The following is a 17,596-nucleotide window of genomic DNA, read 5'->3' as shown; positions in this document are numbered from 1 at the left end:
CTCGTTAATATGTTCGCGAACAACTTATAAACAGACAAAATGTTATGTTCGAACTAGTCAATTTGAGTCGAGCCTGAGTAGGCCAAAACCCGACTCGGCTCAGTTTGATTACAACCTTATTCATATCACATCAGCTAAAAATATACTTTTATCCTTAGTATTTTGATTTTATTAAAATAAAAAATTTAAATAATTTTATTGAAATAAAAGTAGTTTATCTTAAATTTAAGCACCCGTAGATAGGGATATTCGATCTAAAAATAGAACCAAACCGAATTACATGTTTTTTTAAGACCAAACTAAACCAAATTAAAATTCGATTTGATCTGAACTGAACCAAATTATTTCGGTCAAATCCGCTTTAGTTTATGTTTGGACCAAATAAAGCATTAAATACCTACTGTTACTTGTGGTTTCACTAGCTAAACAATTATATAAAGATAATAATTATATAATTAGTTTTTTCTTTTGCGTATATAATTAGTTAGGAGAAAATAAACATGTTTAATTGTTTTTTCTTTTTCATATATATATATATATATAATTAGTTAATTAATTTAAAACTCTAAAACTAAAAATAATATATATTGTATTTTAGTTCGGTTTTGGACCGAATCCAAACCAAATCAAATCGAAAATCAAATTAACTTAAAAAATTAAGAACGAATCAAATTAAAATATAATTCAACCCAATTTGATCTGTTTTTTTTAATCTTTAGATTTTCTGTTCACCGTCCATAATGCAATTTACTTTGTTTCAGTATCTTTTCTTTATCCGAGAAAAGGCACCAAAAGAAAAAAAGAAGAAAGAAAGAAAAGAGTCGGGTTTGTTCTTTAGCGCAGCGAAGCGCAGAGATTACAAAATTGTTCCGAGGATTGTCAATCTGTAGCTAAATTGTTCATGCAATAGGAAAACCTTAGCTTAGCTTCTATTTCCACACTTTGTTTTCCGAGGATGGCCGGTGGCTCCCACCCCAAATCCTCGCTTGATAAGCCTTCTTCTTCTTCTTCGCATCGCAAATCCCGCTGGGAGTTCTCTGCTAATCATCCCTCCTCGGCCTCCAAGTCCAAAGATTCCAAACCCTCCAAACCACCTTCTAATCCCAATTCTAATTCGAAAGCAAATGCAAATCCAAATCCTTCGCCTAAACCTAATAATACCGGTCCATCACATAAGCCTGCTTCCAATACTCCTCATAAAGATCCCGTCAATTCTCTGCCGGGACCCTCATTCCCCTTCCCTGACCTCGGTCCACCTCCCCCTCCCACTTATGGATTCCACATGCTTGAGCGTCGTTCCATCGTCCTTGCCGACGGTAGTGCTCGTTCTTACTTCGCACTTCCTCCTGATTATCAGGACTTCCCTCCTCGTCCACCTGTACCCCCGCGGTTTCTGCCAATGGGACCCAACCACGACTTCCCCGGTCCTTCCGGCGGTCCCCGTTTCCCTCCAATGAGCCCTGAAGGGTTAGGGTTTCGCGATAATAATCAAAATCAGAGTTCTTCTATGAAGAGGAAATTTGGTGGCGGGGAGGAAGAATTGAGGTTTGGGAATAACTCCAATGGGCTTTACCCAGGACCTAGTCATCGTGGTGAATTTTATTCTGGCACGAGCAGTCCGTTTAGAAGAGGTTTGGGGGATGAATCAAGAGCAGGGAAATATATGAGGATGGGTAGTGATGGTGGGGATTTAGTCAATAAGCATCATGATGTGGACCAGAATATGATAAAGAAAGCGTTTTTACACTTTTCCAAGTTGATTAACGAGACCGAGGCAGAGAGGAAGCGCTACTTAGAGGACGTGAAGCAGGGGCGTCTTCAGTGTCTGGCTTGTGGCAGGTTTGCTACATTTAGGCTGTATATATTTATTCTCTGTTATTTCTTTTATTGCCTACTTCAGATTTTCTGTAATGTGCTACTATCAGTGCTCCAGTTATGGAAATGGTTATATAACTTCAGATAGAACATAAGGAAGTTTTGGTATTGTCAGAATTTTGAAGTTCTAAGAACGTATTTGTTTTCAGATGTTTAAGATAGATCTTTTCTGAAGTTAAAGGCGCCCTTTATGTGAGTTGATTGTTTAGAAGCTACGTTGCAGTCTATTTGTTCATTTGGTAGACAGTAATGAAGTTTTTGTGTTTATGCTGCATGGTTGATAGCTATCAAGCTATGCTAGCCAGGATACTTTTGGATAAATTTCAATTGCCAAAAGGAGTCTGAAATTGGCTAGGTTTGCCTTCTCTCTTGCTTTGTTATTTAGCGCAAGAGATTTAGGATGACTAGCAGTAGCTGTAGCTTATCGTCATTCTTCTTCTTTCTATGTTTCTGGTGGATCATGCACTATTCATATACAAAGTTTGTCGGTCTTGCTTAATATATTACAAATAGTTTGGCAGGTTTAGAAAAGAAGAAAAAATGACTTTGTACGTCAGGATCCGCCTGTGGCACCTTTGATGCTTAGTTAGATTAATAAAACTTGGTTGGTTGACTTTGGTGTTCTATGCTAATTGATTACAAAAGTATAAAAGTATGATTTTATTCCCGGGTCAGCTCAGTGGTTAGTTCATTGGAACATTTAGTTATCAATTAATATGATATGCTTAGTGATCTTCCACGAAGTTTTTTCTTGGTTTAATGTATTTTATGGTTGTTCTGAGTAATAAAACAGTACTCCATCTTTTGTGCAGTGTCCTTATAAGTTAGGCTCATGATGATTATCTTGGTGACAATAGTATTTCTTTTTGCATTATGGTATGGGAATGGCTCAAGTGTGAGTTCCATTAATGATTCTAATGCTCATTCAATTTTTTGGAATCAAATATTTAGTAGCTGCTTCTTTTGTTATTCTTTGAAAGCTTTTACTTGTAATAATACTCATCAAATTGCATTGTTCCAATGCATTGAGGAGTAGGAAGTTATTTTTTAGAAAATGTGTGATATCCAAATAATTTTGTGTGCCCAGACATGGTCTCGTGCTTGTGAGAGCCTTTTACCCTTGTTAGGTTAATTCAATTGACCAATATATTGGTTAGTTTGTTTTCTTGTTATTGCCAGTCTTGCTTTTATGGTTTTGATTAGTAGTTGCAAGTTCTTGCGGGAGTTCCTTTATTTCATTTAAGCTTAAATTCTGAGTAGGTTGTTTTCTGTTTATGGCAGTTATAAGTAAGTTTGGCAGATTAAGTGCGGCTTATCTATATGAATTGCTTTGTTATAGCGACATTTTAAAGCTATAGGTGTTTTCTTGTCACTTTATGTGGCTTGTTTGAATTTTTTTCCTTTAGTAATTGTTTTATTAAGCGCTAGCTTTTGATCATTAGGGGGACTGCATTATATTTCCTTTCATTTATTTATATTTTCCTTGTGTCAGTATGACAAGATTAATAGAAAATTATCCATTGGCTATCATTGGAAATTAAATTTAATTTCCATGCATTATTTGCATCCGCTGTTCCATTGGTTGACCGTGGAGACTATTTCATTATGTAATATAATTCTTCAAGATGTGTATTGTTTATTTCTTATTGGTTATCTGGGTCTGGCTGAATTTTCTTTTCTTTGCTCTTGCTGGAAAGAGGGAACAAAATCTAGCTATGGGTGTTCAGTGTTGCGAATACTAGGGTTTTGGGTCTTATTTAGAAAGTTTTATTATTTAATATTCTATTATTTAGGAGTTCTATTATTTAAGGATTTTCATTATTCAAGAGCTTTATACTTTTGGAGTTTCATTATTTAGGAGTCTTATTATTAGTAGCTTATTATTTGGGAGTTCCACTACTTAAGAGTTTTTCTAAATAAGATTTTTATGTATTTAGAATCCTGGATCATATTAAATAAAATCAATTAAGAATTTTCCAAGTAAAAAACAGATTAAATTAGTTTGGTGATCTCTTACAAATCACCATTGAGCTTCAAGGACATGCTACTGAAAAAACAAGAAAAGCAAGGGAAATTAAGGATTTTCTTGTGAGAGATACTATTTACAGGCTCATTACAAATTGGTGTCGGAGCCTGTCTTTCATGGGAGAGGTCGAACAATTGACAGCTAGGGTTCTTGACTTGGAACATAACTTTGCTAACTCCGTTGTATCCAACAACGAGAAGAAAGATGAAATTAAGGATTTGCAGCTCGTGATACACACTTTTCTATTACGAAAAAAAGGATTGAGGAGGTCGCAACTTACATCCGTCCTAAACCAGTGCAATCACAAGCATTCGATGAACATCCAGTGGCAATACAAAGATGGGCAACCATTCCTAAATACAACATCTTGGAAAAGAGACTTGGAGGGTGTAATCATAGACAACCAGCCCAGGCCAAATCATTCCGAACATATCGAGTTGAAGTTGTTGCACAGGGGAGCTGGAATTATCCCTAAATAGAACATGTTGGAATTTCTTCCTAAAATGGAATTAGGGATTCTTTAGGATTGTTTCACGTTTGTGAACAATTCTTCATCAACCAATGGACAACGGACAGGACAAGGTAGAATTGGCTGTATTGTATGCCATGTGACAAAAGAGACACAGCTCTGGTATTATAGGCTAGAACAAGAGGATCTTGGAGGATGATAAAGATGAACCTTTTCCTCAATTTGAGCTTGCAGACAAGCTCTAGACCAAGAGGGGAGTGATGTTACAGAATACAGATACTAGGGTTTTGGATCTTACTTAGAAAGTTTTATTATTTAATATTCTATTGTTTAGGAGTTCCATTATTTATGGATTTTTATTATTCAGGAGTTCCATTATTTATGAGTATTATTAGTAAGAGTTGATTATTTAGGAGTTCTTCTAAATAATAATCCTGATGTATTTGGAATCCTTGTCTATTTATAGCGGAGGATTCGTAGGAAAAAAATCAGTTGAGAATTTTCCAAGTCAAAAAGAGAATCAAGTGGGTTTGGTGATCTCTTACAAATCACCAGGATATGCGACTCGAAGAACAGGAAAATCAAGAGAAATCAAGGATTTCCTTGTGAGAAGACTTGTGACGAGATCCTATTTTTGGGCCCATACATTCTGCGTTTCCCCCTGTTATCTTGGCTGTGGGAATTAGATTCTTCCTATTTTTGTAAATCATGTGTGATCTTGTCATAGCATTGCTTGTTTGCATCGACTGATATAACTGAATTGATTCATTACGAATCAGCTTAATCAGGGGTATACAAATGAGTTACAATGGCTGGTTCTACATCCCAAGCTATAATCTTATTTAGCTAATTTAGCTGTGCTCAATCTTTATATTACTGAATTACAACCCATCCTGTCTGTCCTTTTTTCTGCATACACCCTATAAGCTTAATAGTGTAGTTATTTTCTATCTGCGTATGCTCTATTTGCTAGTTACATAGCAGTTGGCTTGATGCAGGGGTACAAATTACTTGCCAAATCATTATAATTTAGAACTGTGAACACATCCTTTAGTGATATATTCATCTAAATCTGTAAGATTTTGCCTTCCTCCTTGGTAAATAAGTGTAGGTTCCTTGGTTCTTATTTAAGTTGACAGAGTATCTTAAGGACATTGTAATTTGAGTTCAGAAATACGATTTTACTTGTAATTGTAGCTATCGTGGGTGTATGATAATTGATCCAAGTCTTATCCTAATTCTGAATAGAAATCATTTGTGATTTTGAAATATTCACTAGTGTATTCGACATATATATTGTAATATTTGCGAAATAAGAAACAGCTATCAAGATATTTCAAGTTGTTCTGGCAGCACCATCTAAGGAGTGTCCTTCCAGAAAAGAATATACATCCTTAATTCCTAAAGGACCTTATAAAATCATTCTTGTTAATTGCATAAAATGCAAATAGTTTAGCCCTTTTTCTTTTGTTTATTTAGGTAACACATGGTTGTTATTTCTCATTTGCGTGGAATTCACTCTTGTATGTCGGGAAAATTTGAAACCTTCATTGTTACTCCCTGTTTGTTATCGGCAGGGGTCTGACCTCAGTTGCTATTACTGTTAATTGTGACTGGACTACCAGGATTAGCAAGATATTAGCTAACTAGTCATCTATACTTGTTTGGCTGGTTTGCTTGCTATAATGTTTCCTTAGGTTAAACTTGGTTGTAGCTTATTAAACTGCTGTAGGCCAATGATAAAAGTATGGTTCTTTCATATCTCGTGTTTGTTTGCATATGCTTAAATTGTTATCTTCTGATGTAATATTTCTTAGGATGTTTTAATCAAACACACGACACACTTCAATATGTGTTTGATTTGCAATTTTGATCTTATAATTAATTTGCTTTGAATGCTTCATTCTGGAAGTTGAGTATACACAGGATAAGGAAGTTCATTTCTGTTCTAGTTCTTAGATGGGGACACAACCTGTTATGAATCATGTGAGCTAGGAAGTTTATGCAGTGTCTTATAAACCGTGCGCTGAGCCGCTGATGCTCTCTAGATGACATGGGTGAATATATTGAGATAGATGTGCTAAAAAATTCTACTTTGTCCCTTAAAGATAGTGCAATGTCCCTTTTTCACCCGTTCCATATGGTAGTCCACTGTTCTTCATAAGGGTATAATTATTTTCCTGGTTTTCTAGTTACCCTATTTAAAGTGTCTTGTAATCAATAAATGTGAACTACTGTTTTTCTATTTGAAATAATAGATAAGTACATTAATGTTCACATGGACCCTGATGACCACCGTTAGATCTAGGTTGATTAAAATCTTAGGGTGGAGATTCAAAGCATCCTAAAGCTTAGATTTAATCAGCCTAGATCTAACGGTGAATAACCAAATTCATTTGGTCGTCAAGGTCCATGTGAATACTACTGTAGATAAGTATAGGAGTATAATAGGAAAAACATAATTAAAAAAACGTACTTTTCCAGCAATAATTTTTATATTTTCTCAGTCTGTGCAAAATAGGAACTCAACTTTTTTTTTTTGTTAGGAGGAGGGAGTCCAATAATTGGGAGTAAAAATTAGATAATAATGAGTTCCGTGATCTTAGCAGTGAAGTTTTCTTCTGTCACTGTGTATCATTGTGATGAATTGTTCGCAGTAAGGATAGCTAGCTGTTTGGTTTGGCAAGAAGCACTATGTAATCACCTGTTTATCACTTCATTTAGTTTTATTTAACATACATTTCTATGCATAAAGCTGAGGAGCGTTCACCATCTACTTAGTATTCATGATCATATTTCATGGAGTTTTATCTTTATTATGCTGGCATTTACATATACTGAGGAATATGCTATTCAACTAATAGCATGCTGCTTATAATTTGTGCTTAGAAAGAGTGATTTGTAATGAAATGTAAATGACATATAATGGGCTGGTTTCGCACTTGATTTCGTTTGAGTGAATCTGGTTCATTTGGTTGTTTTTGTTGATAATCTGTGATAACCTGTTGAGAAAATTGTTTCCAGTTATGCCAAGTGTATTTTTCTTATAGTTAATTCTATTCCAGCTCTTTTCTATAGATTTTGTTGCTGTTGTTAACTTCCATTATTGATTGAGAAGCAATTTTCCCTACAACTTGCCTGCAAACATTTACTGAAAGTTTTGTTTAATGCTGCTGGTTCTTTACGTACCAATTACTGTTCAATTTGTCTTTCTAGATGCTGTTAAAAAGAAATGTCCATTCCGTGTTGCACCTTGTGTCCTAGCTCAATTTAGCAGCTTATTTGGCTTTGTAACAACATTAACTCCACTGGGTGTATCATACAGATGGTGCTTTGCTGTATTTACTTGGTGCTAGCAAAGTATTATTTGATGTGTCTAGTGCATATAAAGTTCTTTGAATCAGAAGAATTTATTAGTGCATTTCTATGATGCTTTACTGTATTTCTTGCTTATGGTAGCTTGAAGGTTCTGTGGGAGAGCACAAGACTATGGTGATTACAAAATTGGAGCCACTATTTTAATTGATTTTCTTTTGAGTTGAATGTGATTGATTAAATGCAAAACGTTGATGTATGCCATTTTATGTGCTTGAGGCCTCCGATACCTTCGGATCTATATGGTGTAGATTGGTTGAATGTGCTTAGCGTTCCATATAAGACTGCTGAATTTGCTCTCCTTCTTGCCCTTTGAACTTTTAGACTCACTGCAATATTTAAGAGAGATCCTGAATTATTATTCTTCAATGCCCTTGACATGCAAAATTACAGGACTTCCAAAGAATTCCCAGACATGCATGCTCTTATAATGCACACCTACAATTCAGATAATGCTGATCTGCGTGTGGATCACTTGGGCTTACACAAAGCTCTCTGTGTTTTAATGGGGTGGAACTACTCAAAGCCCCCTGATAATGCGAAAGCCTATCAGTTCCTCCCTGCTGGTGAAGCAACAGCTAACCAGGATGATTTAGTTTTGTGGCCTCCTGTGGTGCTAATTCATAACACACTTACAGGAAAGAGTAAAGAAGGGCGCATGGAGGGTTTGGGAAACAAAGTGATGGATAACAAAATTAGAGGTATGACACATGACTTTGTCAAAATTTTGTTCTTTTATTTTGTTAAGGTAATTGATGATGTATGTGATCATGTGCGTCTGCTCTAGGTAATCATTTTTGGTTTGTGGGATGTGCTTTAGTGTGTTGCAGTAGTTAACTTGGATACCTCTTAGTGGAAATATTCCTAGTTAAACCATCCAGTTTGGTAGTGAAAGATTTTGAGTAGTAATAATATTACATGGACAAAGGTTGCTGTCTTTATTACACATTCAGATCCATTAATGAATGACTTTGTAGTCAATCAACCTCTTTTTGTGATTTGCGGACTGGTGGCTATTGCTTGGTTTATTGATACATGTAGACTTGCGGAGGCCGCTGAATGTGCTTAATAATTGTAGTAAAAGCCCGCAAATAAAAGAATATGAAGCTGTCTGTGTGCTATGAAGAAGTCATAATATAGCCTATTTTTTAGAAGAGAGAGAGAAGAAACATATAGTCAGTGCTTCAAGAAGAGATAATGTTGGAAGTTTTTGGATGGTATGATAGTTGGCTATTTATTTGTGGTTGAATAACCAACAAAATGAGAGAATATGGTTGTCTGTGTGGTATGGAGAGTGAAATGGCCAGTTGTTTGGAGTGAGGATAGAAGAAAAATAGATGATATTGAAGGATGTCAAGACTCTAGACTGAACAAACTACAGAAGTGTCTCTATTACATTTACTTGGGGCTTGTGAAAGGTAATTAACTTGTCTTTTTCCCATGGTCTGTTAATTTTCTTAGTATTTGTCAAACATAGATTTGCTATCTTTTGGGGGTAAAGAATTAAAAGGCTCTAGCTGATGCGATATTTTGTTACTTTACATTGGAACATGCATGGTTGGTCTTTGTCCAGTTGGTCCATTGTCAACTCGCTAGATGGGCTTGAGCCGTTGCTACTGTTTGTTATTGTAACAAACCATGTAATACACTAGGAATACATGGGATACCATGTAGATTAAGAGACTACATTGATATATTTTACTTGAGAGCAATACACACACATATATATGTGTGTGTGTGTGTGTGTATACAAGGTTCTCCTTCAATCAAGGAGACATTGTAGGCCCACAGCAGCCTATTACAGTCCTATAGCAAGCCTAGGCATGCTTACATTTATTACATTGAATTATTATGTAACTCCCCCTCAAGCTGAAGCATGGATTTTAAACATGCTCAGCTTGCTACAAATACTGATAACATAGTCTTAAAGACTGTACACTCAAGATACTTTAGAATATAAAAATATAATCTGGGAAACACAACCTAGAAGAACAAATCGGTCAGGAGAACATCATAACATCAAGCTTTGTCGAAAACAGTGAAACAAAATGCAATTGAAGCAACACGCAAGAGGCTGCCAGCAATGTCAATGCACAAAAGGAGATTCACCGGAAAACTAACTGGACAGACAGGTCAGAAACAGAGAGGCAACGATGGTGGAAGAACAACTGAGACTTGGAACCCTAGGTCCAAACAGTCTGCTCACAAGGCAGACAACAATGCTGAAAGAAACACTCCAAAAATACAAACCCAGAAATTCTACTCTCAATCCCGAAACCCAAAACAGAAGCCAAAACAAGGCTCTGATACCATTTAACAAACCATGTAATACACTAGGAATACATGGGATACCATGTAGATTAAGAGACTACATTGATATATTTTACTTAAGCGCAATACACATATATACGAGGTTCTCCTTCAATCAAGGAGACATTGTAAGCCCACAGTAGCCTATAACAGTCCTATAGCAGCCTAAGCATGTTTTAGTTGACTTAGGCTTGCTTACATTTATTACATTGGATTATTATGTAACAGTTATGATCACTTAAACTTGTGATGCAAACAGCTGTCTAAATTGGCATGTTTACTTGTTTTACTTTGTCAATATGTGTAAACAATGAGTTATATTTCTTCAACACAAGAAATGCTTTGCTTTGAGCTTTGAGTGGTCTGCTGGAATCTGAGGTTGATTTTGGCAAAGATGGCAAAATTATTGTTTTTTTTTTCTAATAAGTTCTACAAGATATAATAATTGATGTGCTAATTTTTATATTCTATTACAAGTTCCTCAATGTTTGATTTTTTTTTTTAATAGCATCAATTTGTTATCTTATTTACTCTTGCAATTGGTTTTGCACTAACGTAGTTGTAATCTGCATTTTTGTGGATCAACAGAAGAAAAGTTAATTATTGAATATGCATATACGTGCGCTAGTGGTTTTTTCACCTATTTTGAGAAGGATACAAGTAGCTTTTGATGTTTCTGGTTTAGTGAAATTGATACTTTAGGCTGCAATTTAGAGTAGGTAGTCTTTCTGTGTTGACTGTGAAGCCAGGTTCAAATGCTTTATAGCTGGTGACAAATCCATATCTGAGATGTCTGCCATATAAACAGCTAGTTTTGACGTCATGTGGGCTTGGTGAGTTGGAAGTAGAAGCCATACCTAATGAGTTATTGTAGTTCTAATTATTGATATGGTGCTCTAATTGCACATAATGTTCTATTGGATGTCTATAGGGGAGTAAACATACTTTTGAACTTTGATATTGTATTGGCCATTGGGCAATTTTTAAGCTCTTTGCTTGTGTTAATGGTTGCAACTGTTGCCATTAAATCTTTCAATTCTCTGATGATTACAGTTCAAATCTTAACCTAGAAGGATAAATCAATTTTTACGAACAATAAAATAACTAACTAAATCTAAATTTGTTTATGAATGGCCAATCATAGTTGTTAGAATTATACTCGTACGATTCAATCCAATTCATGAAGATTTCGAGTCGTATCTATGGTACGACTCGAAATCTTCATGAATCGGCCGAAGCCGAGTCCACAGTTTCGGTCGATTCATGACACCATTAAATGAAAAAAAAAAACTGTTTTCAATTTTTAAAAACTAAAAAATGTGTGCAGAAGAACTAACAGTATTTAATAAGAAGTTATGGAATAGAAACAGATGACTCTTGACTTTATAAATTCCAAACCTCCTCTATTCTTTCGCTTCTATTTATTTATTATTTTCAACTGTACTCCTCTATTCTTTCGATTATCTTCTGCTTTTTTTTTTTGTCTCTGGTTTCTTTTGATTTTCCATTACAAAAAATCCTCCTACTCTCTTCCATTACACAAACTAAATACATCTTGCTTAATCATCATCATCATCAACTTCAAGTGCTTGGTTGAATAACTTGATATAAATATAATTTCTATTTGGATATTAAAATTGCATTTTTAGACTAATATTTAAAGTTAAACATGGTTAATATTTTATTTTTTTATAATATTTTGAATTTGATCCAAATCTTACGGTTCGGTTCAATTCACGAGTCCCGATTCACAAAATGAGATTTCGAGTCACAAGTCGAATCTCGATTTAACATTTATTATTCCAATGTATCTACATTTCATGGTACTAATGTTGGACCCCAGATCTTAGTAGGAGCTGAATAGAGCTTTTGTTTTTATAATGTGCATGTCTAATTGGCTGCCAATTAAGGTTGGTTGGAGTTGTAAGGGCCTCCAGTCGCTTAAGCTAAGTCTTGAATTCGATTCCTAGTGTATGCAAAAAGGGTCATTCCAAAGGGTGTTTGATCAAACCTCGAACCAACAAATGTGTATCTTATTGACTGCATTTTCATGTGGATTTGGACTTTAGTGTTGTCTGACCCACTTAGGTCTTTGAGTGCTTGGGGTCAAAGTGCAGCTCAGAATCATGGCCCACAAGGTAAGTTAAGGGTTCAATAGGAGGCTCTTCAGGTTCTAAAGGTTTCTTCCATTGACTTCCCACACATTGCACTTAGTTATCTCTTTAGATTAGTTAGTGGTCTTGATACCAAAGTCTAATAGCTTAGAGCATCTCCAACAGCCTCTTAAGTTGGCTCTTAAGTTAAAATTTGAGGAGGAAGAATAAAAAATGAGCTCCAACAGTCTCTTAGTGGCTCCTCAAATCACTAAGAGCTTCTCCATCCTCTCTATTAATAGAGAGCCTCTCTCCACCTCTTAGTGCCTCCTAACTTCATTTTTTATTTATAATTTATTATTGAACAGACTCTCTCCTCACACTATTGGTAAATATAACAATAAACAATAATTTAATAATAAAATAATAAATAAGGAGTGAATATAAAGAGTATTGTTGGAGATGATATATCTTAGTCACTCTTAAACCACTAAGAGTCAATTATTTATATTATTTTTAGAGAGTGTACTAAGAGTCTCTTGGAGATGCTCTTAATAACTAGGGTAGAGCTTGTTGGTTTCTTGGCCCAGTATTCAACTCTAAGTGTTAGAATAGTTCAAGAGCGTCCTTGTCTATAATTTAGACTGATGTTATTTTCCAAATTCAAGAGATTAATGAGACCATCAAGGGGATTTTTGGAATTTATGTACACATTCTCAGCTGCTTTTATATGCTTCATATTATATTTAATTAAAGTATTCTGTATTTTTTGTAACCTTTGAATTTAGTTAGTATCAGTTGAGTCTGCTAGACACAAATTTCAGCTTCTATAGATTCTCTTGGTTGCCCTTAATTTCTAAGTTCTGCAATAGGTTTTGACTACTAAGAGTACATGTTAGTTTTTCTTTTTCTTTTTTTTAGTATGCCAGTCCGTTAATTCCTTTGTTGTTATTATTGTTGTAAGTTTGCTAGATATTGTGATGTTTGGAACTGAATTCATATCCTACCACATGCACTATTTTGGTTGGTTCTCTTTACGCCGATCAATTTATGGGCTTTTGAATCTGGGATGGTGGCTGGTGAGAATGAGAGCTTCTTGGGGAAGTTTTTCAGAATAACGCATTTCTATTATTTTTGCTTATTTGTTTGAGACTTTGGTGGTTGGAGAAGTTTATGTACTCAAGGGTTGGTGCTTAGTTTGTATTATAGTGGTTAAGTTGCTTGTTTCTTATTAATTGGTGGTAAATTTTCTGAAAAAAGCAACAAACGCGCTGGGAATTGTTATTATTGCTACCTAGTTTTCTTTTATGCATATGCTATTTTGTACCTAAGTTGCTGCTGTGTGTCCTGTCTGCCTCTTTTAGGTGTTAACCCTTTTATCTTCCTTTGACTGTTAGTTGCATTCCGAGGCTTCTGTGTGTTGTTTCTTAGAGATGATTAATGTTTTAACATTCTTGGAGACCTTTCGAAGTGTCTTGTCTTTGATATCTGGTTTGAAGCTATTGCCCTCTCTAGGGTAATTTTAGATGTAGAATACGATGGCCTACAAGGTTCTTCAGGGTATCTGGACATCCGTGCTGATATCTGGATTCTTCTGGCTGCATGAAATATTACCTTTTTTCTTTCTTTCTAAACATGGAATGGAATGCTTTTCAGATCTTGGATTTGCTGGTGGCAAGTCAAAATCCTTGTACGGAAGAGATGGTCATTTGGGCAGAACTCTTGTAAAGTTTGGTGCTGATCAAGTGGGCCTAAAGGAGGCTCTGCGTCTAGCAGAACACTTCGAGAAGGAAAATCATGGGCGCAAGGCATGGGGACGCATACAGCCCCTAACATTAGGTAAAGATGATGACAAAAACCCAAACTTAGTGAAGGCGGAGAGGAGTGGAGAGAAAAAGAGAATTTTATATGGCTACCTTGGAACAGCTGCTGATCTGTACAAGGTTGATTTTGAAACAAAGAAGAAGGTCACTATTGAAAGCCAGAGGGAATTCAGGGCATCCAAGTAGTTTCTGAATGCAAGGAAGGTACCATGGACCTTTTATTTATTCACAGTACGGGGATTTTGGGGGTTGAAATCCTATCATCCTGCGCTACTAGGCAGAAAATTCAACCAAGTAAACTGCCTAATGGCAAGTTGAAATGTAATTTATTCTCTTTTTATTTAGTTGAGTCTGATCCTTTTGTTTTTTTATATATGTATCTTCTACTGCAGAATGATTATGGCCTTCATACAGGCTTCACAGTATGCTGTATTGTTAAATGTGAGTGATGAGTAGGCGCAGGGAGGTGCTAATTTATTAGTTCCATAGAATTTGATGAGGGTATTCAAGTATTTGCAACTTCAGTTAGAAGTCTAGATTTTTTGGAAAAGGTCCAGATTTTATTTAGTCATCCCTTTCCAATACTTTTGTGAAGTGGCATCAGGAAGCATTGCTTGTGCCTGCCAACGTTCCTTTTTCACTCTCAAGAACAGTAGATGCATCTACAGAAAAAATGCACGAAAAGTGTTTCTGCAAAGTTAGATCTTAGCAATTTGAAGGCGAGGAGTTGCAGAGGCTGGATTGGTGTTTTGGTTGTAGTTGTAGGATAGCAGATGTTCAAAAACAATAGCTGTACGACCATTTTGCACAGAAACGGAAACTGAAATCAGGAACGCTATTTCTGAAAAAATATAGCTGGGAAACGGGAAACGGGAAACGTAACGGACACGAAACGCATAAATGCAAACGAATCGACGACTGAAGGGCCAAGGAGAGATGACATATAGAAACTTGCACAACTAGGAAATTTTAGTGTCTACTTGCCTGAAAGATAGCATCAATCAGTAGAATGCTTTTCTCTCTGTCTGATTCAAATTAGTAAAGAATTAAAAGAAAGGGTACTTTCTTACCCTCCAATTTTTATTTTCAGTTTTATTATAGCATGTTCTATCGCAGTCAAACCTTGGGTCCTGCTGGTAGCCCCATGGTTTTGGGACTTAGCTTCAATGGAAACTGGACAGTGGGGTTGTTAAGTGATTTGTTATCTTGAAAGCTGCTGTCTAACCGCATATTTTAGGTTTTATGTTTTATGTTTTTCATACTTGGGACCTGTAATTTGTGGGAGACCACAGGATTAGTACGTGTTTTCCTTGTTCATTTAGGGAAACATGATGATGGTTTACCAAATTTTTGAACTCATAATTATGTTCTAGTTTCTATTACCTTTTTTCTCCTTTTCTTGAAAAGCTAAGGTCTTCCCAGGAGTATGCTAGTTTTCAGGGACAAGTTACAAATTTAGTCTTATTGTTATTGGGGAGAGCAGATTTAGCCTCACATACAAAACAAAATTTTAACGCGCAATTTTAACCCTTGTTAACAGAAGATAGAGTTCTTTTCATTTCAAGCTTTATTGGATTGTCAGAACGTCGTGGGTTGGAGGGTTGTCAAAATATGAAATTGCACTTGAAAAAAACTCATTTTTTGTCAATGAAGTTTGAAATTACACTATTTGGTAAACGTTCGGTTTAGGATTGCTTGCTTTGATTTGTACGTGGAGATTAAATCAGCTTTGCGGGATTTATACCTTCAGTGGATTTCACCTGGTCAGTGACGGACAAATGAATTTGGTCGGCCACCATTAGATCCAGACTTATTAAATTTAAGCTTTATGATACTTTTAATCTCTAGTGTAGGATTTTAACGAGCCTAAATCTAACCGTGACTGATCAAATTCACTTGGTCAGTCATATAATGCCATTTCTTAAAGGTGTTGCTAGAAATGGGTTAGTTAGTATTCTCATTTTTATTATAATTATATAATATTAGATAAAACGAGGAAGAAAATGTGTGTTGATCCTCAGAGCAATGCATTCTCATTTTTATATATAATTATATTTAATGGGTTAGTTAGTATTGTTGGGGGGAACATTAGTATCTAATATTGGATATGATGACAATCAATGCTTAGTGTAAATGTCTTGTGTTATTAGAAGTAACATCAGAAAAAAGATGATGCCCCACCAATGACCTTGTTTGCATTGCATGTCTTTGCCAATTGAAAAGGACTTGTATCTTGGCCACTTAATTACGCCTACAATAGGACCACTAGCTTAATCATTTACGATAAGATTTTAGATAATTTGACATTGACATCACCACACCATTACGACCCAAATCTCATAACCAACTGGGATAAAAAAAAAAAAAAAGTAGTGTTTAGCAATGTTGGGTGCAAGTTAAGAAAATGAGATGAGTGAACAAATGTATAGGTGGGAATTATTCATTAATCTATCATTTCAACGTTTTTTAGGTTAGATGTGGTGTCAAATTCATGTGTACGCTTTCATAAGGTTAAGAGTGTCCAAGGACAAAGGCTATCGTCTCCTAATAAATGGTATCAGAGTTGATGGTTCTGTTTGCCATGAGACGATGCAACCTCCACATGGAAAGAGGGGTTACATGGTAACTTAGAAATAAGTATGTTGTCGAGTTTGTCTAGATGTGAGTTTTGTGGAGTCAAAAGTTTCACCATTACTGATTTTGATTGATATTTTTGGAGAGTTTAATTAAAATCATATTATTACTAATTTTGATGCATATTTACAAACAAAGAGTTTTAGAGATTTCACAAAAAAATTATGATTACTAAAATTATTTTCAAAAGTTCTATTAAGAATTATACCAAATTATATAACTACTAACTATTACCGTTATTTTGTAGAGTTATACAGGAGTTTAATTAAAAGTTGTATTGCTGCTAAGTGTGAGAGATATTTCTAAAAGTTCCATAAGAATTTTACATCAGTTTATGATAGTTTATCATTATTAATTTTGATAGAGTTTCACTAAAATTTCATTACTATTAATTTTATAAATATTCTCAAGTTATATCACTATTAAGTTTGATAGACATTTATAATACTTTCTCAAAAGTTTCACCATGACTAATTTTAATAGATTTTTTCCCGGGAATTCTACAATAGTTTCATTAAAAATTTCATTACTGATTGATAGACGGTATTGAACATTCATACTCTAAAAAAATCTCAAAAGAACGTGTAATAAACTAGATGTGAATATTCAAACAAATACAATCCATTCTAAACAAAAAAAAATCTCCATCGCCGGGCTAAAAATCGGCTTGAAACAACTCTTATATGCTTAACCTTCGTTTTTCTCTTTAACAAAATTCTCAAAACTCCATTGAAAAAAGTAAAGAAGAGAAAAGAATATAATGATAGAAAACAAAATGGAAAAAAAAAATGCATAGATGGAAGAATAAAACAAATAAAAGGTTTAATACATTAGGATCCCTTAATTTGATAAAAAAAAAATTGATTGCTCACTTGAATTTATTACGTATGTCGTTAGTCCCTGAATTTATTTAATATAACCTAATTAACCCTCTAAATCTATATAGCAGAGCAAGAAAGGATTTAGATAAATTAAAAAATATATATTTATG

At 34.9% G+C, this 17,596-nt stretch overlaps 1 protein-coding gene across 1 annotated transcript; it reads left to right on the top strand.

Annotated features, from left to right (window-relative positions):
- The first annotated feature begins 769 nt into the window (after window positions 1-769).
- LOC136219733 (uncharacterized) lies at window positions 770-15,054 on the top strand. Its single transcript, XM_066007230.1, has 3 exons — window positions 770-1,839; window positions 8,139-8,446; window positions 13,805-15,054. Exons 1-3 carry the CDS (start codon window positions 956-958, stop codon window positions 14,155-14,157), a joined length of 1,545 nt encoding a protein of 514 aa, XP_065863302.1. The 5' UTR covers window positions 770-955; the 3' UTR covers window positions 14,158-15,054.
- The last annotated feature ends 2,542 nt before the right edge of the window (window positions 15,055-17,596 follow it).

Source organism: Euphorbia lathyris, chromosome 2 (genome assembly GCF_963576675.1).
Source record: "Euphorbia lathyris chromosome 2, ddEupLath1.1, whole genome shotgun sequence".
Classification (NCBI taxonomy): domain Eukaryota; kingdom Viridiplantae; phylum Streptophyta; class Magnoliopsida; order Malpighiales; family Euphorbiaceae; genus Euphorbia; species Euphorbia lathyris.
Note: the sequence above shows the minus strand (reverse complement) of the source record. Positions and strands in the feature narration are given on the sequence as shown.